This window comes from Erinaceus europaeus, chromosome 8 (genome assembly GCF_950295315.1).
Source record: "Erinaceus europaeus chromosome 8, mEriEur2.1, whole genome shotgun sequence".
Taxonomy (NCBI): domain Eukaryota; kingdom Metazoa; phylum Chordata; class Mammalia; order Eulipotyphla; family Erinaceidae; genus Erinaceus; species Erinaceus europaeus.
Window position 1 is genome coordinate 48,064,002 of NC_080169.1, and position 26,538 is coordinate 48,090,539.

General features: G+C 38.8%; 1 protein-coding gene across 1 annotated transcript in view; it reads left to right on the top strand.

The window, feature by feature from the left end:
• Positions 1-24,039, top strand: part of COL28A1 (collagen type XXVIII alpha 1 chain) — a 301,074-nt gene extending 277,035 nt beyond the window's left edge. The window contains 5 exon segments of the mRNA XM_060196187.1: positions 2,639-3,196; positions 7,132-7,285; positions 9,443-9,446; positions 21,034-21,172; positions 23,838-24,039. Coding sequence (XP_060052170.1) covers positions 2,639-3,196; positions 7,132-7,285; positions 9,443-9,446; positions 21,034-21,172; positions 23,838-24,010 — 1,028 coding nt within the window. The 3' untranslated portion in view covers positions 24,011-24,039.
• Positions 24,040-26,538: the final 2,499 nt, after the last annotated feature.

Below are 26,538 nucleotides of genomic sequence, written 5' to 3' on the forward strand. Positions count from 1 at the left end.
AGCAGTGAAAGGTACTTTGGGAATTGTTACTTAAGAAAAGGCAAGAGTCCAATTGGTTGTACAGTTGCCTTCCAAGAAACGGCAAATATCTTCCCAGAGTAAAACATTTAAAAAAAAAAAAAAGGGGGGCATGAGGACATAACCTACAGTCCATGAGTAGCTAGGCTTTTTGTAAGCACAGAGCTTATTTGTTTTCTGTGACATTTACCTGAGTTTAGGAAGAAAAGCTTAACAAAGGAAAATGACTGCAGGGACCTTAGTGGTATTTGAGTCCAGATTCACTAGTGATAATAATGCCTGTTTTTCTTGGAATCTTTCTGAATTGAGTTCTTCAATGCTACTAATAGAACTTTTTTTCACTTCATGGAGAGGAAGACAGAACAAGGAAGTTATCTTGTTTTTCAACCTTGACTAAAAAATACTTCAGACTTCTAAAGGTTATCAGAAAGAAGAGGTAAAGAAAAAAAAGATTAAAATTAGGAGATTAAAATAATCATGAAAAGATTAAGGGAATACTTTGTATTTAAAGAGGATAGAGGTAGGAATATCACTGTCCTTCCATAGAGAGAACATTAAAACTGGCTTGTCCTCCAGCCCTTACCTAAAAGGCTTCCAGACTTTAAGAGCCTGCTTGAAATTTTCTAAGGTTAAGGGGAAATTTTATTTTATCAAACTACTGCACAGCTCTGGTTTATAGTGATGTAGAGTATTGAATCTGTGACTTCAGAAACTCAGGCATGCAAGTATTTTTGCATAATCATTATGCTATATCACCCACCAGATGGGTCAACTTAGATGTAGCTTCTAAGTTTTAGCTGGCCAGTATAAATAACTCTTTTTCCTGTTTTATTTTATTTTATTTTATTATTTTATTTTGTGTGGTAAGGTAGATGAGTAGCCTAAGGACAGAAGGAAGTGAACGAAACTCTGTAATCCTTATTGCCTAATACTGTGCCAACTATTTTGAGTAAGTGATGATCCCTAAATAAAAGTTGTTTATTAACCAATATCATGTCATTACTTATAGGAAGTTTCAAAATGTAGACACACTGTTGGCATCTTTGATAAGTGAGGATTTGCCTTAGTCACCATTATGGCTAACTGTGGCTAGTGGGGTTGGAGTAGCTACTCTTGTGGTAAATTAAAAGGCTTAATCTTTTACCCATAATAAAAACTTTCTCATTACTTTAGCTTTTAATAATTCCAATGAGCAAATACCCATTTTCATACCAGGATATAGTTGTAGACTAAAACATTATATTTCAGATTCAGATTAAATCTGAATGATAGATGATAGCAAATTCTGGGTTGTGGTTATCTTTTAGGATAAGGAGGGCACTGTAACTGGTATATATGGGACATGTGACCCTTGTAGGTGTTTTAGTCTTTTTTATTTTTTTCCTTTTTTAAATTTTTATTACCACCAGGGTTGTCACTGCAGCTTGATACCTGTATAACGAATCTACCACTCCTGGGAACCATGTTTTCTTTTCTTTTTTATTTTCCATTTCTTTATTTGATAGTACAGAGAGAATTTTGAGAGGGCAGGGGGACATAGAGAGGAAGAGAGACACCTACATACTTACTTCACTACTCATGAAGTTTCCACCTTGCAGGTGGGGAGCAGAGGCTCAAACTCTGGTCTTTGCTCTTGGTAATGTGTGTGCTAAACCAAGTGCACCACTGCCCACCTCCCACCCATCCCACCCCATCCCCGTGTTTTAGTCTTTAATCTGAGAAACTAGCACAAAATTATTTATTATTTAATCTTCTCTATATGTTTTTGTTTTGTTTGTGTTTTGCTATTATTATTATTATTACTGGTTTGTTCTATTACTAAAAAGAAGTCAGGTATAGAAACCAGAAGGGAAACAGCTATCAGTTGTCCTCACATACAAAAGGAAGGTGAAGCTCCATCTAAGGTGAAGTGAAGGTGACATCATCATTCTTAATAGCGGAGTAGTATTTCATTGTGTACATCTACCACAACTTTCTTAGCCAATCATCTGTTGTTGGGCATCTAGCTTGCTTCCAATTTTTGGCTATTACAAATTGGGCTGTTATGAACATAGGTATACATAGATCACTTGGGACGGTTGTGTTTGTTTCCAGAACTTGATGGAATCATGTTAAGTGAGATAAGCCAGTAAAAGAAAGATGAATATTGAGAGGATTTTGCTCATAGGCAGAATTTAAGAAACAAGATAGGAAGGGGAAACACAATGTAAACTTTGGACTGAGTTTGGTTTATTGTGACAAGGCAAAGGGCTCTGTGGAAGGAAGTTAGGGAGGGGTTGGGCGGGAGGGCACAGAGTCTTGGTGTATGATGATGGAATAAGACCTAAGTTGGGAGTGGGGATGCTTTGCAGACACTATTATGCTGAAATGAGAAATTGTACCCATGTGTCAACAACTGTAATATAAACCACTAATCCATCATTAAATAAAGAGAGAGGAAGAAATAAAGGAAGAAAGAAAGAGAGAAAAAGAAAGTAAAAAGAGGAAGGTGCAGTACAGGCCCTGGATATATCCTTTTCCTTCTCTCCCCTGCATTCCCCCTATCCCACTCTCATCTAAATCAGCAATGGTTTGCTTTTTTCATTCTTACAATGTTTCTGTCTCAATTTTTATCTTTTAGGTTGCAGAACCAAATGCCAGGAGACCCCATTAGACCTGGTATTTGTGATTGACAGTTCAGAAAGTGTGGGGCCAGAGAACTTCCAGATCATAAAAAGTTTTGTAAAGACTCTAACAGACCAGGTTGCCTTGGATCTTGCCACAGCCCGCATTGGCATAATCAATTACAGCCACAAGGTGGAGAATGTAGCTCATCTGACACAGTTCTCCAACAAGGATGACTTTAAGCTGGCTGTGGACAACATGCAATATCTGGGGGAAGGTACCTATACCGCCACAGCACTCCACTCAGCCAACCACATGTTCAAGGCTGCACGGCCAGGCGTGAAGAAAGTGGCCTTGGTTATCATTGATGGACAGACAGATACCCGTGATGAAAAGAATCTGACAGAGGTGGTGAAGAATGCCAATGACATCAGTGTAGAAAAATTTGTGATTGGGGTGGTGAATAAAAATGACCTCAATTTTGAAATGTTACAGAAAGAAATGAATCTAATCGCTACAGACCCAGATAGTGAGCATGTTTACCAATTTGATGACCAATTCATTACCCTGCAAGGTAATACTTTCAGCTCCAGGGGAAAGAAATTTAAATTACTCTTGCAAGTGACACATCACTGGATAATCCTGATTTCCTGCAACCAGGAAGTCAATGAGGTTTAGGCCAGCAATAAATTGTAACACGTAATCTCCAGGAGAAAAAAATAAAATGTTTATAGACATACCATTCAGACACAAATCACAGCCACAACATCAGATCTTGACTAAGGACTGTTGAGTCCCATTTTCCTCAGCAGTAGGCTGCATTTTAACTTCAAAAGTGATCTTTATTCATTTACATTAAGTGCTGAGTTAGGCTTAGAGTTATTGAACTGGGATATCTAATACTAAAAGATATGGTTGAAAAAAATGGATGTGGGGATATTGCTAAGATTAAAAAAGTTGGGGCCTTATCTGAGGCCCAGAGAGAAAGTATAGTGTTAGTGCAAATGGTTTTTATACCTGAGTCTTTGAGGTCCCAGGTTCAAATCCACTTACTACCATATGCCAGAAGTGAACAGTGCCTTAGAAAAAAAAAAGTTACCTTACTTGAATAAGAGATGGAGCAATGAAGCAGTAAGGAAGACCTAACCATAGAACCAAAGTGAATTATGAAGTATATGCTGAGACCAGGGAGATAGTTCAGTCTGTTAGAATACCAATTCACATGCTCAAGGCTACAAGAGGCTACAGGTTCACTCTCAACATCATCTTAAGACAGAGTTGATGTCTGGCATGTGAAGATCTTCGCCCATTCTGTGAGGGGTCTCTCTGTTTGTTTAATAGTTTCTTTGGATGTGCAGAAGCTTTTCAATTTGATGTAGTCCCATTGGTTTGTTTCTGCTTTAGTCTTCCTTGCAATTGGGTTTGATCCATCAAAGATGTCCTTGAGGTGTAGGTGGGAAAGTGTTTTACCAATGTTTTCCTCTAAGTATTTGATTGTTTCTGGTCTGAAATCTAGGTCTTTGATCCATTTGGAGTTGATTTTCACATGCCAGACATCAGACAAGAAACTAATCACCAAAATATATAAAGAGCTCAGCAAACTCAGTACCAAAAAAGCAAATGACCCTATCCAAAAATGGGCAGAAGATATGAACAAAACATTCACCTCAGAGGAGATCCAAAAGGCTAACAAACATATGAAAAACTGCTCTAGGTCACTGATTGTCAGAGAAATGCAAATTAAGACAACACTAAGATACCACCTCACTTCTGTAAGAATGGCATACATCAAAAAGGACAGTAGCAACAAATGCTGGAGAGGATGTGGGGACAGAGGAACCCTTTTACATTGCTGGTGGGAATGTAAATTGGTCCAGGCTCTGTGGAGAGCATTCTGGAAAACTCTCACAAGGCTAGACATGGACCTTCCATATGATCCAGTAATTCCTCTCCTGGGCTTATACCCCAAGGACTCCATAACACCCAACCAAAAAGAGGTGTTTACTCCTATGTTCATAGCAGCACAATTCTTAATAGCTAAAACCTGGAAGCAACCCAGGTGCCCAACAACAGATGAGTGCCTGAGAAAGCTGTGGTATATATACACAATGGAATACTATGCAGCTATCAAAAACAATGAACCCACCTTCTCTGACCCATCTTGGACAGAGCTAGAAGGAATTATGTTAAGTGAACTAAGTCAGAAAGATAAAGATGAGTATGGGGTGATCCCACTCATCAACAGAAGTTGACTAAGAAGATCTGAAAGGGAAACTAAAAGCAGGACCTGATCAAATTGTAAGTAGGGCACCAAAGTAAAAACCCAGTGGTGAGGGGTAGACATGCAGCTTCCTGGGCCCAGTGGGGGGTGGGAGTGGGCTGGAGGGATGGGTCACAGTCCTTTGGTGGTGGGAATGGTGTTTATGTACACTCCTAGCAAAATGTAGACATATAAATCAGTAGTTAATTAATATGAGAGGGGGAAAATCAATTGTATGTCTCAAAGTTTCTCAAAACACAAACTGAATCCTTTTAATATATAGGCTGTGTATTTGATATGCGGACTCTCTCAAAAGCCTAGACCAAGTAGATTAGAAGCATCCAATAGCACAGCTATATACAAGATACTGGATACTGTACAGCAAACCCTAACAAAAGGACTTTTCAAAGTTAACCCAATTACCAAATAATGTGATGAACATTAACTATCGATAGTCTTTTTGAACCCTAAGATAGCAGGAACCTCACATCTCCACTATAGAGCCCCTACTTCCCCCAGTCCTGGAACCCTTGGATAGGGCCCACTTTCCCGTATGCATCTCCCAATCCAAACCAAATAATATTGCATCTGCCGATCACAACCTAACCAACGCAACGATTGCTACCTCAACATGCTTCACCTCAGACTGTGTCCAGAGACTTCACGTATGGAATGACAACCCTTCAGCTTCATTACTCGGGTGAGACCTTTCCTTTTATAGTACACTCTAATTTCATCTCAGGTAGTTCACTTTCTAACAAAGTCCCATAACCTAGATATACACCAGTTTCTGTGAGAGAGAGCTTATGTGCACACGTATTCATAAACTACTGCAAAATATATACCTGAAAGCAGTAGTACACTAGAGTTTGCAGTGAGTACCTCCCTAACACTTCCTCTCCACTATTCCAAGCTTGGGATCCATGATTGCTCAACAAATTGTTTGGCTTCGTATGTTAACTCTCTTTTCAATCATCAGGTTCCAGATGCCACCAGGATGCTGGCCAGGCTTCCCTGGATTGAAGACCCCACCAATATGTCCTGGAGCTCAGCTTCCCCAGAGACACACCTTACTAGGGAAAGAGAGAGGCAGACTGGGAGTATGGACCGACCAGTCAACGCCCATGTTCAGCGGGGAAGCAATTACAGAAGCCAGACCTTCTACCTTCTCCAACCCACAATGACCCTGGGTCCATGCTCCTAGAGGGCTAGAGAATGGGAAAGCTATCATGGGAGGGGGTGGGTTATGGAGATTGGGTGGTGGGAATTGTGTGGAGTTGTACCCCTCCTACCTTATGTTTTTGTTCATTAATCCTTTCTTAAATTAAAAATTTAAAAAAAGAGAGAGTTGAATGGTGCTCTGGTTCTCTCTCTCTCTGTCTTTCTGTCTCTCTCATACATAATCTTTTAAAAAATATTTGCTAAAGAAAAATACGGTATAATATTAAATTCAATTATTATACACAGATTCTTATATATGTTGTAAAAATGCCTTAAGACTTGATTTGCTGGGGAGTCAGGCGGTAGTGCAGCAGGTTAAGCGCGCGTGGCACAAAGTGCAAGGACTGGGTAAGAATCCTGGTTCAAGCCCGTGGCTCCCCATCTGCAGGGACGTTGTTTCACAGGCGGTGGAGCAGGTCTGCAGGTGTCTATCTTTCTCTCTTCCTCTCTGTCTTCCCCTCCTCTCTCCATTTCTCTCTGTCCTATCCAACAACAACGACATCGATAACAACAACTACTACAGCAACAATAAAAAGACAACAAGGGCAACAAAAGGGAAAATAAATAAATTTTTTTTTTTAAAAAAAAGACTTGATTTGCAGAATTAGGTGGTGGTGCACTTAGTAGAGTGCACATGTCCACATGCATAAGGACCAGTGTTTAATCCCCCAGCCCCCACCTGTAGGAAGGAAATTTTATTAGTGGGGGAGCAGAACTATAGCTGTCTCTCTCTCCCCTTCTTTCTTTCTCTCCTTCTCTCCTTTTCTCACTCTTTCCTCCTCTTCCTCTTTCTCTCCCTTTCTGTGCTTCTCACCCTCCATCAAAATAGAAAAAAAATTAAAAGGCTATCTGGAGCAGTGAAGTTGTATAGGCATTGAGCCCCCAGGGACAATGAAAAAATAAAACAAACCCAAAAGAAAACATAGGTAATTACTTATTTTTAAGGGGAACACAGATCTCTTTAAATAGATTTTAAATGTTTCATTGATCATATTCTCTCTCTCTTTTCTTAACCTCTTTTTCAAAAGACACCCTGAAGCAAAAATTGTTTTAAAAAAATTGTGAAGATTTTGACTCTTACCTCTTTCAAGTTTTGGGATCACCACCCCTTCAACCTGGATTGGGAGTGTCAGCCCAAGAGTACAGTGTATCAACTCCACTGCCTCAGAAAGGAATGTCTGAGTTCATAAGTAGCTGCCTTGCTTAGATTGTGAGTTAATTTTTTTTTTCCTGTTTAATATAAAACATATCTTGCCTATCTTTTCAAGAATGAGCCTAAATATGTGTAACTTCAGGCTCTTGCATCTAAATATTAGTATTTTGTCTCCAGATTTCTCCTGAAACTACTCGGATTTGTGAGAAGGAATGTGAGATTTCAAAATACTTACAGGATTTGTTTCAGGTCCTGGTATATGATAATGGACCTAATTTGAGAGAGACTATTTTGAAGACACCTATCTTGGTGAGATGAGAAACTCTATCCATGTGCCAAAAACTGTACTATAAACCATGAACCTCCCTATAAAAAACAGAGAAAAAATACTTCCATACTTCATAACTATTTCTAAGTGTTTAAAATGATATTTTTTATAAAAAAAAAACTTTTAGAGAAAGACAGAGAAAACAGAGAGACAGAGAGACAGAGACCATAGCAAAGAAACTTCCTTCAATGTGGTAGGAGCCAGACTCAAACCTGGGTCGTGCACAAGACAAAGCATTCAGTAACCAAGTGAGATATCTCATCAACCCACAAATGATACTTTTATACTATACCCCTGCCACCAGCAAAGAAATCATGAACATTAAAATAAATTAACATCATGCTATTTGAATTATCTTATTTTGTGAATTCTTTCACATCAGGTTCATAAATCTTTATTTAAAAAAAACTTTCTTTTTTAAAAATTTATTTATTTATTATTAGATAGAGACAGAGAATAATCAAGAGAGGAGGGATGGTAGAGAGGGAGAGAGACAGAGAGACACCTGCAGCCCGGCTTCATCACTTGTGAAGCTTCCCCCTGCAGGTGGGGACCAGGGGCTTGAACCTGGGTTGTGGGGGCTGGTTCTCTGTGCATTAGTCAGCGACCATGGAGGAGGGGGGGAGATAGGCCACCCTGAGGGTCCTGGGGACCCTGCTGATGAGGGTGAGTGCACAGAGAGAAATCACAACCTCCGGGAGAAGCTTCAGAGAGACAACTTGTTTTTTTGGGGTACAAGCAAGCAGATGTACTCAAGGGTTAGAAAAAAGGTTAATGTAATCATTAATCCATACACAATACAGGGTTAAATCTTGACCTATCAAGTATTTGATGTCAACGGGAAAGTTACCGTAGAAGATCTAGTCATGAGCTCATCATACATAGGCAGGCTTCTCTCTAAGGGTGAACTACGAGCACCTCAGGGCAGGGGGGAGGGGACAGTTAAGCAAAACCAGGATATTTGTGGTGGGTTTCAGTTGGCCATATATGGTAACTTATGGCCTTTATTCAAAAGGAAAGGAAGTACGTGCAGGAAGGTTCCCGGTCTGGAAAACTCCATCCATCTAAAGGTCATGGGGTTCAGTGGGGACCTGCCTACTGCCCCTCCTGTGAGGAGAGGGCTTGGGATTGATCCTCTCAGATTCTCATGGAGATAATGGCCTGGATTTCCCAGACAGTTGGCCTTTCCCCACACCAGGTCCTGGTGTACTGTAATGTGTCCACTTAACCAGGTGTGCCACCGCCTGGCCCCATAAATCCTTTTCATCTGCTTGTGTTGCCACTGCCTACTTTGTATTATTTCAAGTTTCTTCCAAACACAAAAATGCTCAGCTAACCACTCTCCCATGCTCCAAATCATACTCTTGGTCATTTAGCTTATACTTCTTATGCCTAGAGTAGAGATCAAGGGTGCAGGCTATATATACAAACTGTACAAGGTAGATGCACTGTTTTAGGACTTATATGTACATGAAGGAATTATGCCCTGAAAGTATTGAGGTTATGCAACTGTCCTTACTGCAAGATTATGGGCACTGACTTCAGCCCATCTGGTCATAGTAACAATTTGACTCTTTGAGGAGAAAATTGGAGAACCTCTCAATCTCTTCCTTACCAAGTCACAACACAAACAGGTCTAGACCAACCTCTACTGTAGGTCTAGACATCCTCTAGTATGCAAACATACAGTAGTTGTGCCCTTGTCCCGTGAACTCAGTGAAGTGCCTGTGCTTTCTTTTATGAAAGCTTCATGGACATGAAAAAGTTACATGAGTGAGTGTGACAACAATCTAATTGTAGATGACTGTCAGGATTTGTGTAAGTGTCTAATTAGATTAAAGCTCAGAGCTGCTTCCAGATCAGTAGATGAGCCAAGCACTATTCAGGAATCAAGCCTAAGACATCATTCTAAAGGGCACAGACACACAAGACTTTGTGCTCTGTTTTTAAAAGATACTTAATCTATTTCTATGTGATTAAGTACTGAGTCTAAAATGGATAATCCCAATGATGACAATAGAATGCCCTAAAAATCAATAAATGCATTTATACCTCATAGACAACAGTGGGGATTAGCAGACTTTTTCTCTTTCTTTCTTTCTTTCTTTCCTTTTCTTTTTTTTTCTTTCTTTCTTTTTTTTCTTTTTTTTTTTTTTGCCTCTAGGGTTATTGCTGGGGCTCAGTGCCTGCATTCCAATCCACTGCTCCTGGAGGCCATTTTTTTCTCATTCTTTTTTCTTGACCTTGTTGTCATTATTGTTGCTATTGATGTTGTTGTTGTTGGATAAGACAGAGAAACTGAGAGAGGAGAGGAGAGGAGACAGAAGGGGGAAAGATAGACACCTGCAGACTTGCTTCACTGCTTGTGAGTCGACCCACCTGCATGTGGGGAGCTAGGGGGCTCAAACCGGGATCCTTACACCAGTCCTTGTGCTTTGAGTCATGTGCGCTTATCCTGCTGTGCTGCTGCCTGACCCCAACAGGCTTTTTCTATAAAGCTGTGTCTGGTAAGTACTTTTGGTTTTATGAGCCTTTGATCTCTGTGTAACTACTTAACTTTGTGTTTGAAGCACAAAAGCAGACACAACCAATGCTTAAATGAGTGAAGATGACTGTGTTCAGGCAAAAATTATTTACAAATGAGAGAAAGACTCTTATTTGGTACATGTTGGTTTGCTGCCTCTTTACTGAGAAAGTTATAGTAATAGTGTGAGCAGTTACTCTTTTTTTTTTTTTTTTTTTTATTTAAGAAAGGATTAATTAACAAAACCATAGGGTAGGAGGGGTACAACTCCACACAATTCCCACCGCCCAATCTCCATATCCCACCCCCTCCCCCGATAGCTTTCCCATTCTCTATCCCTCTGGGAGCATGGGTGAGCAGTTACTCTTAAGCATGTTACTGGGTTCTTCATTGCTTGAGGGATTTATCATTTTACCCTTTTCCAAGTCAATGCCGGTCCCTTTCTAAAGTCTTTCTACACAAGAGAAAAATTCAGGTTTCATTTAATCAGTGGTGCATAAAATGAACTAGCCCCATTATCAATGAATTTCAGCAATGTGTATTGATCATGTTTTACTATGCTAAATTGTGGTTCTTAGGAAACATCTTGCCTAAGAGAATCCCACAGTCTGTCAAAGAAATGAATATGTACAATAAGTATTAAGAATTTCTGCAGATCTGAAGATAAAGCACAAGAAATGGTGAAATTTATTTCAGGGAGTAGAGGAAGGCTTTACAGAGGAAGTGGCATTGAGCTGAGTTTTAAGCACAAGTAAGTGTTTTTCAAGCCAAAAGTTTCTTCTTCTTGGCTCCCTTCACCCAGCTCTCTTCCCCAAAGAAGGAACATGTGAGCAAAGAGAGATTCTAAAGGGTTGTTGCATTTTGAGAAATTGGGTTTAATTCAGTCTCATGTTTGTGGCCCTATGGAATGAGTGGGACAAATGAAGTTTGTAACTGATTAGAGGATGGACTATAAGTGATCTAATTTCATCCATAGGCCAGGCCGCCAGGAGAAAGCAGAAGCCAGACAGCTGTACTTGGCTCAAAGGGTGATAGCCATGGTTGCAGTATGGAAGATAAAAAGGAGAAAGAGAGGTGACAGGATGTTGGAATTATGGGGAGCTGTAGTCCAGGTAAGAGACAGGAAACTGAATTCAGGTAGGGAAGGTCGGAATGAAAAGGAGGCTAAGAGTAGGAGGCTACATCTGGGATAGAATGAATATATTTCAGTGATTGAATTGATTCTAAGTTATGAGACAGGAGAGGATTCAGGGTGAGAGTTTATTTCTTTTTTTTTTTTTAATTGTATTTATTTATTCTTTTTGTTGCCCTTGTTGTTTTTTATTGTTGTAGTTATTATTGATATCATTGTTGTTGGATAGGACAGAGAGAAATGGAGAGAGGAGGGGAAGACAGAGAGGGGGAGAGAAAGACAGACACCTGCAGATCTGCTTCACCGCCTGTGAAGTGACTCTCCTGCAGGTGGGGAGCCGGGGGCTCGAACTGGGATCCTTCCGCTGGTCCTTGTGCTTAGCACCACCTGCGCTTAACCCGCTGCGCTACCGCCGGACTCCCTAGAGTTTATTTCTTGCTTGTAGTTGGGGTGAATTGTAACTTAACTATTAAAATGGGTTGCTTTGAAGAAAAGCAACAGTTTGTACTAGTTAAAATGGAGGTATCTGAGGGACAGAAAAGTCAGAACGACATAGATGAGGAATAGCAAGACCATAATCCAATAATTGTGACCCATGAAGTGTAATGATACTGAGAAATAAGTGACTTTAATAGACTATGACAGGTGAAGCATTCTAGTAGAGAAGGTGAGGAGGGAGGGGGCGTAAGACAAGTACATCCCAATAGTCTGGATCTTTATTGTCAAGACACATAGAAACAGCATCACCTAGGTCTCCTCAGGACCTCTAGTCAAATGAGTAGGAACTTATAATAAGCATGAGCTTCTTGGATAGCCTCTCTTATCTCTAGATCTCTCATTTTGATTCTCTTCTGTACATATCTATAATACATACAAATATTAATATGAAACATTTATATATCTGTGCACACACATTCACTTCTATTAAAAAGTATACAGTACCAAAACATCTAAAATGAATCTGTGAAAAACTTAATTCTTAGATTATCCTTGTGCCTATGTAAGCAATATTCCAGAAGAAAGACCTTAGTAATCTGATTTTTCCCTCTGTAATATCATTTATCATTCCCTTAAGACATACAATTCTGTACTTCCTTCCTCCCCTTTTTTATCTTCTGGAGTTATTGCTAGAACTTGGTGTACACACAATGAATCCACTGATCATGGTGGACATGTTTTCCTTTTGTTTGTTTTTTTCTTCCTTATTTGATAGGACAGAGAGAAATTAAAAGGGAAAAGAGAGATATACAGAGGAAGAGAAAAAGAGAGACACCTGCAGCACTACTTCACCACTCATGAGACTTTCCTTCTTGCAGGTGAGGACCTGGGGTTTGAATCCCCGTCCTTGTGCATGATAATGTGTACACTCAACTGAGTGTACCACTGCCCAGCCTCTTCCTCTTCTTTTTATAGAATATCTGTTTTTAGGGAAATAAATGTGAATAACAGTTATTTTCAGTATTCTGTGAAATCACAAGTTAATTTTTTTCTCCAAGGACTTAGATTTTAAGCATTGTATCTAATTGTAGAATGGCCTTGCCATACACTGAGTATTTGGGAACACACTTGTTGAGAATTATTGAAAGCTGAAGCATCTCCCAGACCCTATTAAGTTCCTAATACTCAGGGGGTACCAGAGATCCAGCTTAACAGCAGAGCACACTATTTGCAAACCTGATTCCCCAAGTGCCATCTCCCACTGTACATAGGCCAGAATTAAGTAGGGATTTGGCCTCTGTCATAAAAATAAATAGATTTTTAAAAATCTCCTAACACTTAGACAATGCCCTACTATTTTAGACAAGCCTTAGAAAGGTAAATATTCAACCAGTCAACATTCATAGTCCAATGGAGAAACAATTACAGAAGCCAGATCCTCCCCACCTGCACCCATAAAGTCCTTTGATCCATACTCCCAGAGATATAAAAAATAAGGAACCTTCCAATGAAGGGGAGGGGATATGGAACTCTGGTGATGGGAATTGTATGGAATTGTACTCCTCCTATCTGCTATCTTGTTAATCATTATTAAATAACTAATACATTTTTTTTTAAAGCGAACTTGTACCATGCTTCAATCTTCTCTGTCCTCCTGGAATTGCAGGCAAGTCTCTACTTTCTTCTGGATTTTATCCCTTTCTACATTGCTAATTTCTATGCATAGATTCAACTTCCTTGAGGATATGATCTGTTTCTTCTGTCTTGCTCATGACCTAAAAGTGTGCTTCATTTTGCACATATAGATGACTCAATAAATGCTTACAGGGCAGATGAACACTATGCTACCTACTGAAGATTTTCTTCAATGAAAGGCATAGTTATATTACTGTAAAAAAAAAAAAAGCTTATGTATATAAAACCCTTATCTTTCCTGACTGATAATATTGGCATTTATGTTCCTTTAATTCTTGCAGGACTTAGGCAGTTGATTAAGATTTCCAGGATGTAAATGGAAGCAGAGCAATAAAATCAAATAAACTTCACTTTATCAGGCCTGATGATTAGATCTACTAAGGCTTTACATTATGAATTTCCTGTATGAAACTGCTTCTTATCATTCTTAATGTACTGATAATGTTAACCCAGGTAATAGTTTATTATCTGAAACTATTTCCTTGGAACAATGCTCTAGATTTTTTTTCCTTGAAAGAGTGAAAGAAACCCATGAAGTTCCTTTACTTTTTTTTTAATATTAAAAAAATATTCCCCAACTGCAAGCAACTTAGATTATAGAATCCTTGTACTCTGTGGAAGGAGACTATGGAATTCCCTGCAGAGTGATTGCACAGCAATCCAGAAGTAGACACATAATTTGGGAGGTCCCTCTGGGTAGTTTCTACTTCCAAGTGGAGAGGTGTAATGCAGAAAAAGGAAAAGTGAGTCTTCCTGTCCTGTGAGTCTTCCCTGTCCATCTTATGGTGCCCTAGTTTATAGTTCAATGCTAGTTCAGAATGCAGGCTTATATTTTCTTTGCAGGAAATGTACATTCTCTGTTGATGTAAATTACAGAGAACTAATATTACAAGCCAAATTTCCTGACTGTTCTGTTCATTATTTTTCTGTCCACTCTCATAACAAACTCTATCCCCGGTACTTAGCCCACTTGCCTCATTTGTTCTTTCCATCATTACTGCACAAGTCACTCAGAGGTCTCTCTCCACTTCAGTTTTACCTTGTCTCTCATATATTAGTTTCTTTTCCCCACAAGGTTCATATGTTTGACTCCATTTTTAGATATGTCTAAAGAAGGCAACTTCCTATATGGGTCCTCTTTTGGCAAGTTTTTCAGAACTTGGAATCCTGAGATGGCTCTGACTTGATTTAGGGAATTGGATAAGTCCCTTCTTACCCCAAACTTACCTAAGACTGTGCTAAACGCTAATGTGGCACTATTTAATTTACTTGGGCCCAAAAGGTCCGTTCCCTTTGCCTCATCAACCCTACTTTACTGTGGTGCTCTTTTTTGCCATTACCTAACCCCTTTCCTATAATCAGTAAATAGGCTATTTGTTTAGGATTCTGCTATCGAAGGGGTCAGAAGGTGATACCACTGGTAGATAGAACATGCTACCATATGCAATAACCTGGGTTTAAGGCTCCAGACACTTCTGCAGGGAGAACGTTTCACAAGTGGTGAAGTGATCTTTCTCTCTTCCTCTCTATTACCCTTACCCATCAATTTTTCTCTAGATCTATCTAAAATAAACAAGTAAATTAAATAAAATATATTTTTTAAAAACTCTGCTATCTAAAAAATATCCTAGTCCTCTCTTAATCTTCAGGTCACTCCTGTTACTATCCTTCCCCCCTCCAGTTTTGTACTTCTTCTTTATTAGTGATATAATATTTATTTATAAAATTACATGTCAGAATGTATAATTCCACACCGTTCCCATCACGAGTTCTGAATTCTCAATCCCTCATTGAGAATCGTTGCAAACTGAAGTTCTCCCAAGGTTGCAGTTAAGGGTTTGTTGCTATGCTTCACATTGGTTTGGGTCCCATCCCCCCCCCCCCCCCCCCCCGCACCCACCCAGCCTCTGGGAGGTGGTGGTTTAGCCCCTGCTAGTTTCTGGCGCCCCCTTCTCCCCTATGGACTTCCAGAGTCCCTGATGCAGCTGCCAGGGGGACTTCCAGAGTCCCTGCCAGGGGGATAAAGATAGAGAAGCACATGGTGTGGTGATTTGACCGCTCATGAATAAAGATTAAACTGAGTTCTCTGCCCAGCCTGTCCCCAAGTCTCTGTCTACCGCTGCGAAGCGCGAAGCTAGCCTGGCCTGCTAGAGCCCCAAACTCTAACGACAGGGTTAACTATCATCTCTACAACTATCTGTCTAGATTTGTACACAATTGTCCCCTCTTTCTTCCAGGTCCAGTCCTTCCGTCCCCTCCAAGCCACACATGATCCTATTACTACAAATGTTCTTCCCTTTTTCCTCCTCTTCCTGTGGGTCCTGATGGAGTTGGAGTTCAGAGCCCTCTTTTCTTCTTCCTCCTATCACTTCTCCCTCACAGGGAGTATAGATGAAAATTGTTTTGGGGGTGCAGATGGTAGAAGTTATAACTTCTATAATTGCTTCTCCACTGGACACGGGAGGTGATAGGTCTATCCATACCCCTAGTCTGTTTCCCTAATGGGGCAGAGCTCTGTAGAAGCGAGGTCGTAGGACTCATTGGTGAAGTCATCTGCCTAGAGAAGTCAAGGTGGAATCCTGGTAGCATCTGCAATTTAGTGTCTGGAAGGTGGCAGGACACAAAATTAGACAAAATGGTTAATGAACAGGAACCAAAAAGTAGGAACAGAACAGATGAGATTAGGGATCTTAGGGTGGAAGAAAAATAGGAAGTCAATTTTAGGCATGTTTCTAGGGAGGTGCAATTTTTTGCTTGAGTTTGATAGCTAGGATGAAGTTGAATAAAAATATTGTCTGAGAAAATCATGTCAGAGTAGAGAAAAGGGCTATAAGGTTGGACTAGGGTAGAGAGTAGCTCCCATTCTTGAAAAAATTCTGTGGATAGAATTAACTATTTACCTCCATCCATCTAACCAGGGCATATATATGGCACTAGAGCCTGTGTAACCTCTGAGTCTCTGTTGGTCTGAGCTCACAGCTCATGGTCACAGATGGAAACATTGCAGGCTGCACTCATTTCAGGACCAGTCTTCCTTGAGTGGTAGGGCAAGATAACCCAGACTCCCTCTGGAGAATGGGGTAGTTTCTACCATTGTGGCTTTATGGTGAGGGCAGGATCCTGGGAAGGCCCACAAGAGGGCTTGTGAAGACATTCCTGATAGAAGTGACCAGTGGTGGTACTCGTGCTATTATTAGTCTACCTCTTGGAGATATAGTTTCACCATGCAGTCAGGTGTCCAACAGAAAAAAATCTAAGCTATATCTGTAGCTCTGTTCCTATTTTATCTTCTATACTTGCTGGTATTTACTTCTTTGGTCTTTTCTTATAATCTCTTTACTTATACATTCAGCCCTTTCTCTGAATCCATAGCTCTGTCATAAATCAGAGCCTCCACATTTCTCTTATATTAGCTCTCTGTTTTATCTATTACTGGTAATTGTATCATTTTACCTATTTTTATTTTCTTCACAAAATCAGGACCTCACAATGCATGACTTTACTACTCCAGGGAGCTTTTTCATTCAAATACTAAGAGAAAGAGAGAGAGAAGGAGAGAAAGAGTGCATAACTATAGCACTGGAACCTCCCCCTAGCACTTCCATTGTGATGTTAAGGCTCAAATATGTATCAAAATGGCAATCAATCTCCACAACCCCTAAAAAATTTTTTTTAATGATAGCATCACTGAAGTATTTCTTATATGTATATTGGCTGAATTTTCTTAACAACCTGTCTATAGGGCCAGTAGCATAGCTTACATAGACATTATGCTTGTTTTACTACCTGTGTGACCTAGGTTAAAGCATGACCCCTACCACACTGAGGGAACCTTTGGTGCCAGTCTGTCTTTTTCTTGCTTTCTGTATATCTCTGTGTCTCCATTTATATCTGAAAAAGTTATCCCAAAGTGGTGAAGCCCCAGCAGTGTCAGAAGGAGGGAAAAAGAACTGTTGAAGTTTTCTGATTCCAGACTTCCTGATACTTGTTATTAGAAATCCTACTACTTTTTACCTCTGCTTCCATGCTTATAAAATACATATTTGCTTGTTTGTCTGCCAGGTACATTCCTTTGACTAAAATGCCACGAGACCTGTTTTTCAGGCTCTGTCCCTCATTACAAAATCCTACTCTAAGGTGAGGTCTGGGATATATCACAGATTAACTTTCTGGTCATATAGGCTAGTGGTAATGCACAAGTGCAGTTACCCATAACTCTAATTAATGTCTGACTTCTGCCCTGAGGGTCTGGAGTGCATGGAATGACTATAATAAACTCAATATCTTATGGCATTAAAATAATGTACCTGATATAATGATATTCATACAGTAACTATCGCAGCTAAGTTTTAAACACTTCTATCTACATTCCTAATGTTTTTCACCATCATAAAAATATGTTCTGAACTTTTGATACTGATGTTTAACCACCTGTTATACCTTGACATTTATTCCTGATGTATGTTTCATTAAAAAGAAGAAAATCTTGATGTAATGCATGATTTTACTAATAAGTACTCCTGTAAGCTTGAGATGGGCAGCTTACAGTTGACACTGTCCCTGCTCAGTATGTCTTATGTATAGCCCACCTCTTCTGATCAACTGTATGGTGACTGAAGTTATTCTCTCTCAACACTGAAACACATCTAATTTTAAGACCCTGGATAAGGTTCTCTACCCATGAAGTTGCCATAGATCTTCTACCTTATAATACTATAGCAGATGGTATCAAACTTCTGTCACTGTAGGAGAAATAACAAATCTTTAGGTGCAATTCTTTCTCTAATATACTAGGCAAATTTTTTGTAAATTTGTAAATTTTTTGTCATATTATGCTGTCAACTGAAGTATCACACTCAAAAGGCATAAAACAAGACCCACTAGAAGGTTAAACTCTACTGATGGAAAAATTGACTTCTTGAGACTAGACCTAATTATTTAGTAATAACTTTGACTAAGTCACATATGCAGGTATTGGTCAATACAACAATGTTTACTTTAAAAATAAGAGTACCATTCCTTCTCTATGCTTAGAAGACCTTAACTTGTCATAGAAATATATTGGTAGATATCAAAGACCAGATGCCAGGACCCTGAGCTCCGCTGCAACTAAGGACTGAGAAAGATTCACTTCAGACACCCTTGCTTGTGAATGAAGAGGTTTGGAGATGGACACACACACACACCACAGTGGGCTGTGTTAAGGGTATGACTGCAACCAGAATTCCAAGAGAGTATTTATTATCGAAAATCTACATGACATTGGAGCATGTAATGAGAAACATCAAAAGCATCTTTTCAGGGGTATTCAAATTATGATAGTTAGTGCTAGACCACTAGGACATATTCATGTAAACCTTTGATTTTATAGTAGGTATATATTATGTTCATATTATGCATTCTATGGTCTGTGAGGGAAGGCAGTGTTGGTCACAATATGCAGCTTTATCCCTTTTGTCTTGTAGTCTGTTGACCCAAAATGCTTTTTAGATTAAGACATCTACAAAATACCGATCAGAGTATAGGTATTGAGGTCAGAGGGGAATCATAAGTGATTGTAGGTGGTCAGCATTCCTTTTGTCCTATACATAACTTTTCAGGAATTCAGAAAATAGTTCAGAAGAGAAATAACCAATATATCAATAAGTAACAGGCATTATACAAGTACAGGGGTCTGCAACATCAAGAAATTGAAGGTCCCTAACAACTTACTGTTGATAAAACCCTACATGGAAACTGGAAACTATCAATAATTATTAGTATTGTTGCATGAAGTGATATACATATATCACATATCCCAAATAACAGATTTATTACCCTTAGAATATAAGATGCTCCTATTTCATGGAAGAGAGATAAATAAAAACATCTCAGACCTACCTAGAAAAAAATATCCCAGACCTAAAATTCAGAAAATCTGGCTAGCAGTCTCAGTGCTAAAGCTAAATAATTTTTCCTTGACACCCAGGTTTATGTTTTTCCGATTTTATTATCTTGGAGATGGGAGTGTATCTACTTAGTGTGTTACGGTCTTTTTTTTTAAAGACTGTCTTTAAATTTATAGTGTATTTAACAATGAAAGAATTTTAGGAGAAAAAACTGACAGCTGCCTGACATAGGGCCTTACCAGGATATTCTTACTGTCCTAAAACGACCTGAGTAGAGCAATTAAAAACATTCATTTAGCAATGTCAGGATGAAGGGCATTTTGCTAGTGTATGAAAATACTTAAGTAGACCAAATCCTGCAGTCCATTCACTAGGAAAGCCACAGGCCATCGGGGAGGTACAATTTCATCCTGACATTCCCTATGACCTTTAGCAGCCTTAAATGCAAATAGAGTTCAGTCAGTAGTAAATGCTGAGAGAACTGGCAAATAGTGTTATCACCTGGAAGAGTCACTCAGGGTGTTTGATGGAAATGTCAGACATCTTGAAAGCCTGAACCAACTGGTGGGAACAGAATACCCCACTCAACTGTGAAAAATCTGGTCTGGCACTGCTGAGAAATGATAAGATTGAACACATGGGCAGATGATCACTGATAGTCACTGAGAGAAAACACAAGATCAGATTGAAAAGCTTGTCTCTAGAATGTGTGTGATTCTAGGTAATGAGTTATGAGGAAAACTTTTAGAAAATCAGAAACAAAATGACCTTTTTAAATTGTATGGTACATGGCTAGTAGTTTTTATCTTTATCTCAGATATTCATATTCCTAGGGTGCTGCTGTAAATCAGTTTTTTTTTCTTTTATTATTAATGTTGTTATTTTTATGTGTAAAGCCATAGTGGAGGGTGTGAAAGAGACCACAGCACCAAAGCTTTCTTCAATGTGATGGGCACTTGGATCAAATCAAGTCAAACACATAGCAAAGAGACACTACCCAAATGAACTACCTCACTAGTGCAGTTTTCTTCCTTTTATAAAAAGCTTCACCTTAAAATTGAAAGGCAATGATAACACATCTGCTTGTTTTGAAGCACAGAATTACTCTATCCTCCTCTGTTCCCCCTTGGATGTTGTTAGTCTATTTATTTATATCTTTTCGCTGTGATGAGCCTGCAGCTGGGGCATTAGGTTCATTTCCTGCTCCATGGTACCTCAAGTTCCAATCTCAAAATTGGTTAGCTTGTAGTACATGTTCAGCAATGTGTCACATTCTCTAGGATTTGGAAATGGAAACAAAAAGACCAAGGGAAATACAAGACAAAGAAGTCAATGTTTTTTGTTTTTTTTTCCTTTCTCATACCTATGATGAGGGGGAAATGAAAGGAAATTCTTCTCAAACTCACCTCTTTTACACTCTTTATATAGCTCTCTCTAGAAGACCACTACCTGTGCTTCACAGTGAGAAATGTGTCTGTGTGTGTATATATGTTACACCCACATGAGGTGATGTGAAATTTTATAGTATAGGTGTTCAGGGATGCATGGCATAGATAACTGGTGTTACTTCCTGAGATATTGAGATTATATTGAAGATTTGAGAGGAGTAATGCTGATAAACTTTTCTTTAAACACTTCTTAAATGCTCTCCAAATTTAACTAGCTATCTTGAGTGATTGGCACCAGAAATTAAAAATAATAACAATGGGGTGTGTGTGTGTGTGTGTGTGTGTGTGTGTGTGTGTGTGTGTGTGTGTGTGTGTTTTGTATAGGTTAGTGTCCCTGGAGAACAGGGTGAAGAGAACAGGTACCTAAAGCCTACCTGGGCTTACAGCATAGCTCACACTTCTTCACCGGCAACTACGGACACTCAGGGGACTTTGCTCAGTCCTGCTGAGGGAAGAGAGGAGAGTCTGGAAACCATAACGCCCAGCTCCATTTTGATTTTAGAGTCAGAAAAGTCAGTGCACAAAGGTAAGTGAACAATCAGTTCCTACATTTATAGTGTGAGGAAGACTCTTATCCTGAGATATGTTGTGACTATAAACAGGGAGGACAAAATCCATGTTTTGGAGCTGGGTGGTGGCATACACATTACAATGCATAAGGATTCAAGCTCCCAGCCACCACCTTCACGGAGAAAGCTTCACAAATGGTGAAGCAGTGATGCAAGTGTCTCTCTGTATCTCTATCTCCTTTTCTCTTCTCAATTTCTTTCTCTGTCAAAAAGAAACAAATTTTTTTTAATCTTTAAAAAAGGCTGCTGAGGCAGTAGATTTGCCTTGCATGCAGGAAACCCCAGTTGTTATCTGTCTGCAATAAAGCAAAAACAAAACAAAAACATGTTTTATTCTTTAGTTTATAAAACTACAAAATGGTAAGATGAGAAACAAATTTAGTCAATGAAAATGAGGATATTATATGTACTTATTGTTATTAGTTTGAATGTGTTTAAAGAAAACTGTACATTCATGTTTGCCATTGTTTATTTCTACTACTCATGTTGTCTTACATGTAGCTGATACACATAGAACACATTTGAGTTGTTGATGCCTATGCTGTATTAGGAGACAAAAGCTAGTATCTCGATTGTGATTTAATAACACATTTTCTTTAGAGCTAATATCGAAAGAAATTATAATTTCATACTAGTTTCTGAAGAACATGCAAAAAGAGCTACCATCTTTGCCCCCAAAGAATCTTAGATTGGTTTGGTTTGACAACAAGAGAGAGAGTATATACATTATTTATTGTTTCTAAGAGAGAAGGTAGTGAAAATCCACTACTCTTTTCCATTTGGTGTAAGGAGTCTTTATGGGAGAAGCAGAGATTTTAGAAAATAAATGAATCAGAATATACTTCAAATCTGGGAGAATAATTACAGAGATAGAGACATGGCTGATTTCACAATTAAGAAATGAAGTTTGTATCAAACTTCTTAAAAACACAAGTTTTAGGCAATAAGTACCCACATGCTTCTATATGTTTATTTTAATGAGTTTTCCCATCATGTTCTTTGATAGAAAATATGAATCCAGATACTAAAATGTATCTTAAAATAGAAAATGTAAAAGTATCTTAGTGAATTATTTCATTGCTGAAACTTTGCTTTATTATTTATTTTTAATTTTATAGTATATACTTATGAGATCTATTTATAAACTGACATTATAAGGTCATGTTTTGATTGTCCTACAAGAGCAGCTCTTCTTTTTTTAACACAGAGTGCTAGTGTAATCTTTAATATGCTTACTGTTTATAATTATATAAGATTCATTTCTTTCTAAAAGAAAAGGTTATATATGCACCATTGTCATAAAAGTCCTTTGCAGTGAATGTAAGAGAAGTTCATTTTAAAAGAAAATTGTGATATATAGTCGTTCATTTTATTTGCAGTTTAGAGTCTTTCTTCCTCCCTCTGTCTCTCTCTCTTTCCCTTTCTATTTCTCTGTCTCTCTTTAAATAGGCACAACTCTATTGATTATAATGGTGCTTTCTATGAACAATCTGGAAGGGAATTTATTGTGTACAGAAAGCTAAAATTGCCTTTATTCCAAATATTGATTTGACTTAAAATCAAACCTAAAGTAAATGAAGAAGTTCTTTCTGCTCTCAGGTAATCCTCACCAAGTGAACTTCTCCAGTGTTATGTTTTGAGGAAGATGTGTGTTTCAGTGGGATTTTATTAAAATATACTCTATTTTTTAAATTGTGCCATTTAAAAAATATTTATTGACAATTATTGTTCCTCATGTGGATTGAAGATATACTTTAATGATTTCAAAGAAATAAATATCTTCTAGTAAAAGAAATATTTTGGATGTTAAGGAATCCTTTCACTTAGAATTATATTTCTCGCACAGTCTGGAAAACTCTCAGAAGGCTAGAAATGGACCTAACCTATGATCCTGCAATTCCTCTCCTGGGGCTATATCCTAAGGAACCCAACATATCCATCCAAAAAGATCAGTGTGCACATATGTTCTTGGCAGCACAATTTGTAATAGCCAAAACCTGGAAGCAACCCAGGTGTCCAACAACAGATGAGTGGCTGAGAAAGTTGTGGTATATATACACAATAGAATACTACTCAGGTGTAAAAAATGGTGACTTCACCGTTTTCAGCTGATCTTGGATGGACCTTGAAAAATTCATGTTAAGTGACATAAGTCAGAAACAGAAGAATGAATATGGGATGTTCTCACTCTCAGGCAGAGTTGAAAAACAAGATCAGAAAAAAAAAAAACACAAGTAAAAGCTGAAATGGAATTGGCGTATAGCACCAAAGTAAAAGACTCTGCAGTGGGGGTGGGTGGGTGGGGAGAATACAGGTCCAAGAAGGATGACAGAGGACCTAGTGGGGGTTGTATTGTTATATGGGAAACTGTTATGAATGTTATCCATGTACAAACTATTGTATTTACTGTTGAATGTAAAACATTAATTCCCCAATAAAGAAATAAAATTTAAAAAAAGAATTATATTTCTCAGTAGGTTGGTATACTTAAAGAACAAACTCATTAAGATATGATGTGAAGGAGAACCTCTAATATACATTATCATTACCTCACCCTAGATCCTAGATGCATGGAAGCCCTGAAGCTTGGAAACTGTCATGAATATGTGATCCGGTGGTATTATGACAAACATGTCAACTCCTGTGCCTGCTTTTGGTTCAGTGGCTGTAATGGCTCAGGAAACAGATTCAACAGTGAAAAGGAATGTCAAAAAATATGTGTTCAAAAATGAGTAAGTAAATTAACTTTGAATAAGTCAGGTCTGTCTATTAATATTCTAAAAAGAACCTTGATAATTTCTAATATTTCACTAAATACAAATTACCATATTTTCATTCATAATGAACATTTATGTAATTAATGGAGAGAAATCCTTACAACCTCCCTAAGATGTAGGTATTATTAACCACTTTTTACATATGAAGAAGCTGATGCTATGAGTTTACTAACTTGTCAATCATTACCCAACTAAAAAATTTTAGAGCTGTGGAACTGACTGAGGATCTTGCAATTTCTTTTTTTTTCTTTTTTTTTATTTAAGAAAGTATTAATTAACAAAACCATAGGGTAGGAGGGGTACAATTCCACACAATTCCCACCACCCATTCTCCATAACCCACCCCCTCCCCTGATAGCTCTCCCATTCTCTATACCTCTGGGAACATGGACCCAGGGTCATTGTGGGTTGCAGAAGGTAGAAGGTCTGGCTTCTGTAATTGCTTCCCGCTGAACATGGGCATTGACTGGTCGGTCCATACTCCCAGTCTGCCTCTCTCTTTCCCTAGTAGGGTGGGTCTCTGGGGAAGCGGAGCTCTAGGACACATTGGTAGGGTCTTCAGTCCAGAGAAGCCTGCCCGGCATCCTGGTGGCATCTGGAACCTGGTGACTGAAAAGAGAGTTAACATACAAAGCCAAACAAGTTGTTGAGCAATCATGGACCCAAAGCTTGGAATAGTGGAGAGGAAGTGTTAGGGAGATACTCACTGCAAACTCTAGTGTACTTTTGCTTTCAGGTATATATTTTGCAGTAGTTTATGGATATGTGTGAACATATGCTCTCTCTCACAGAAACTGGTGTATAGCTACGTTTTGGGACTTTGTTAGAAAGTGAACCACCTGAGATGGAATTAGAGTATACTATGAAAGGAAAGGTCTCACCTGAGTAATAAAGTTGAAGTGTTGTCATTCCACACGTAAAGTCTCTGGACACAGTCTGAAGTGAAGCATGTTGAGGTGGCAATCGGTGTGTTGGTTAAGTTGTGATCAGCAGATGCAATATTATTTGATATGGATTGGGAGAGGCATATGGGAAAGTGGGCCCTATCCAATGGTTCCAGGACTGGGGGAAGTAGAGGCTCTATAGTGGAGATGTGAGGTTCCTGCTGCCTTAGGGTTGAAAAAGACAATCGAAAGTTAATGTTATCATCACATTATTTGGTAATTGGGTTAACTTTGAAAAGTCCTTTTGTTAGGGTTTGCTGTACAGTACCCAGTATCGTGTATATAGCTGTGCTATTGGTTGCTTCTGATCTACTTGGTCTAGGCTTTTGAGAGAGTCTGCAAATCAATTACACTGCATATATTGAGAAAAGATTCAGTTTGTGTTTTGAAAAACTTCGAGACATACAATTAATTTTCCCCCTCTCGTATTAATTAACTAGTGATGTATATGACTACATTTTACTAGGAGTGTACATAAACACCATTCCCACCACCAAAAGACTATGAACCATTCCTCTCACCCAATCCCACCCCCCACTGTCCCAGGAAGCTGCATGTCTACCCCTCACCTCAGGCTTATTACTTTGGTGCCCTACTTACAATTTGGTCAGGTCTTGCTTTTAGTTTCCCTTTCAGATCTTCTTCCTCAACTTCTGTTGATGAGTGGGATCATCCCATACTCATCTTTATCGTTCTGACGTAGCTCACTTAACATAATACCTTCTAGCTCCGTCCAAGATGGGTCAGAGAAGGTGGGTTCATTGTTCTTGATAGTTGCATAGTATTCCATTGTGTATATATACCACAGCTTTCTCAGCCACTCATCTGTTGTTGGGCACCTGGGTTGCTTCCAGGTTTTAGCTATTATGAATTGTGCTGCTATGAACATAGGAGTACACACCTCTTTTTTGTTGGGTGTTATGGAGTCCTTGGAGTATAACCCCAGGAGAGTAATAACTGGATCATACGGAAGGTCCATGTCTAGCCTTCTGAGAGTTTTCCAGACTGTTCTCCACAGAGGCTGTACCAACTTACATTCCCACCAGCAATGTAAAAGTCCCCAAATCCTATCCAGCATTTGTTGCTGCTGTCCTTTTTGATGTATGCCATTCTCACAGGAGTGAGGTGGTATCTTAGTATTGTCTTAATTTGCATTTCTCTGACAATCAGTGACCTAGAGCAGTTTTTCATATGTTTGTTAGCCTTTTGGATCCCCTCTGTAGTGAATGTTTTGTTCATATCCTCTGCCCATTTTTGGATGGGGTCATTTGCTTTTTTGGTGCTAAGTTTGCTGAACTCTTTATATATTTTGGTGATTAGTTTCTTGTCTGATGTATGACCTGTCAAGATCTTCTCCCATTCTGTGAGGGGTCTCTTTGTATGTTTAATAGTTTCTTTGGATGTGCAGAAGCTTTTCAATTTGATGTAGTCCCATTGATTTGTTTCTGCTTTAGTCTTCCTTGCAATTGGGTTTGATACATCAAAGATGTCCTCGAGGTGTAGGTGGGAAAGTGTTTTACCAATGTTTTTCTCTAAGTA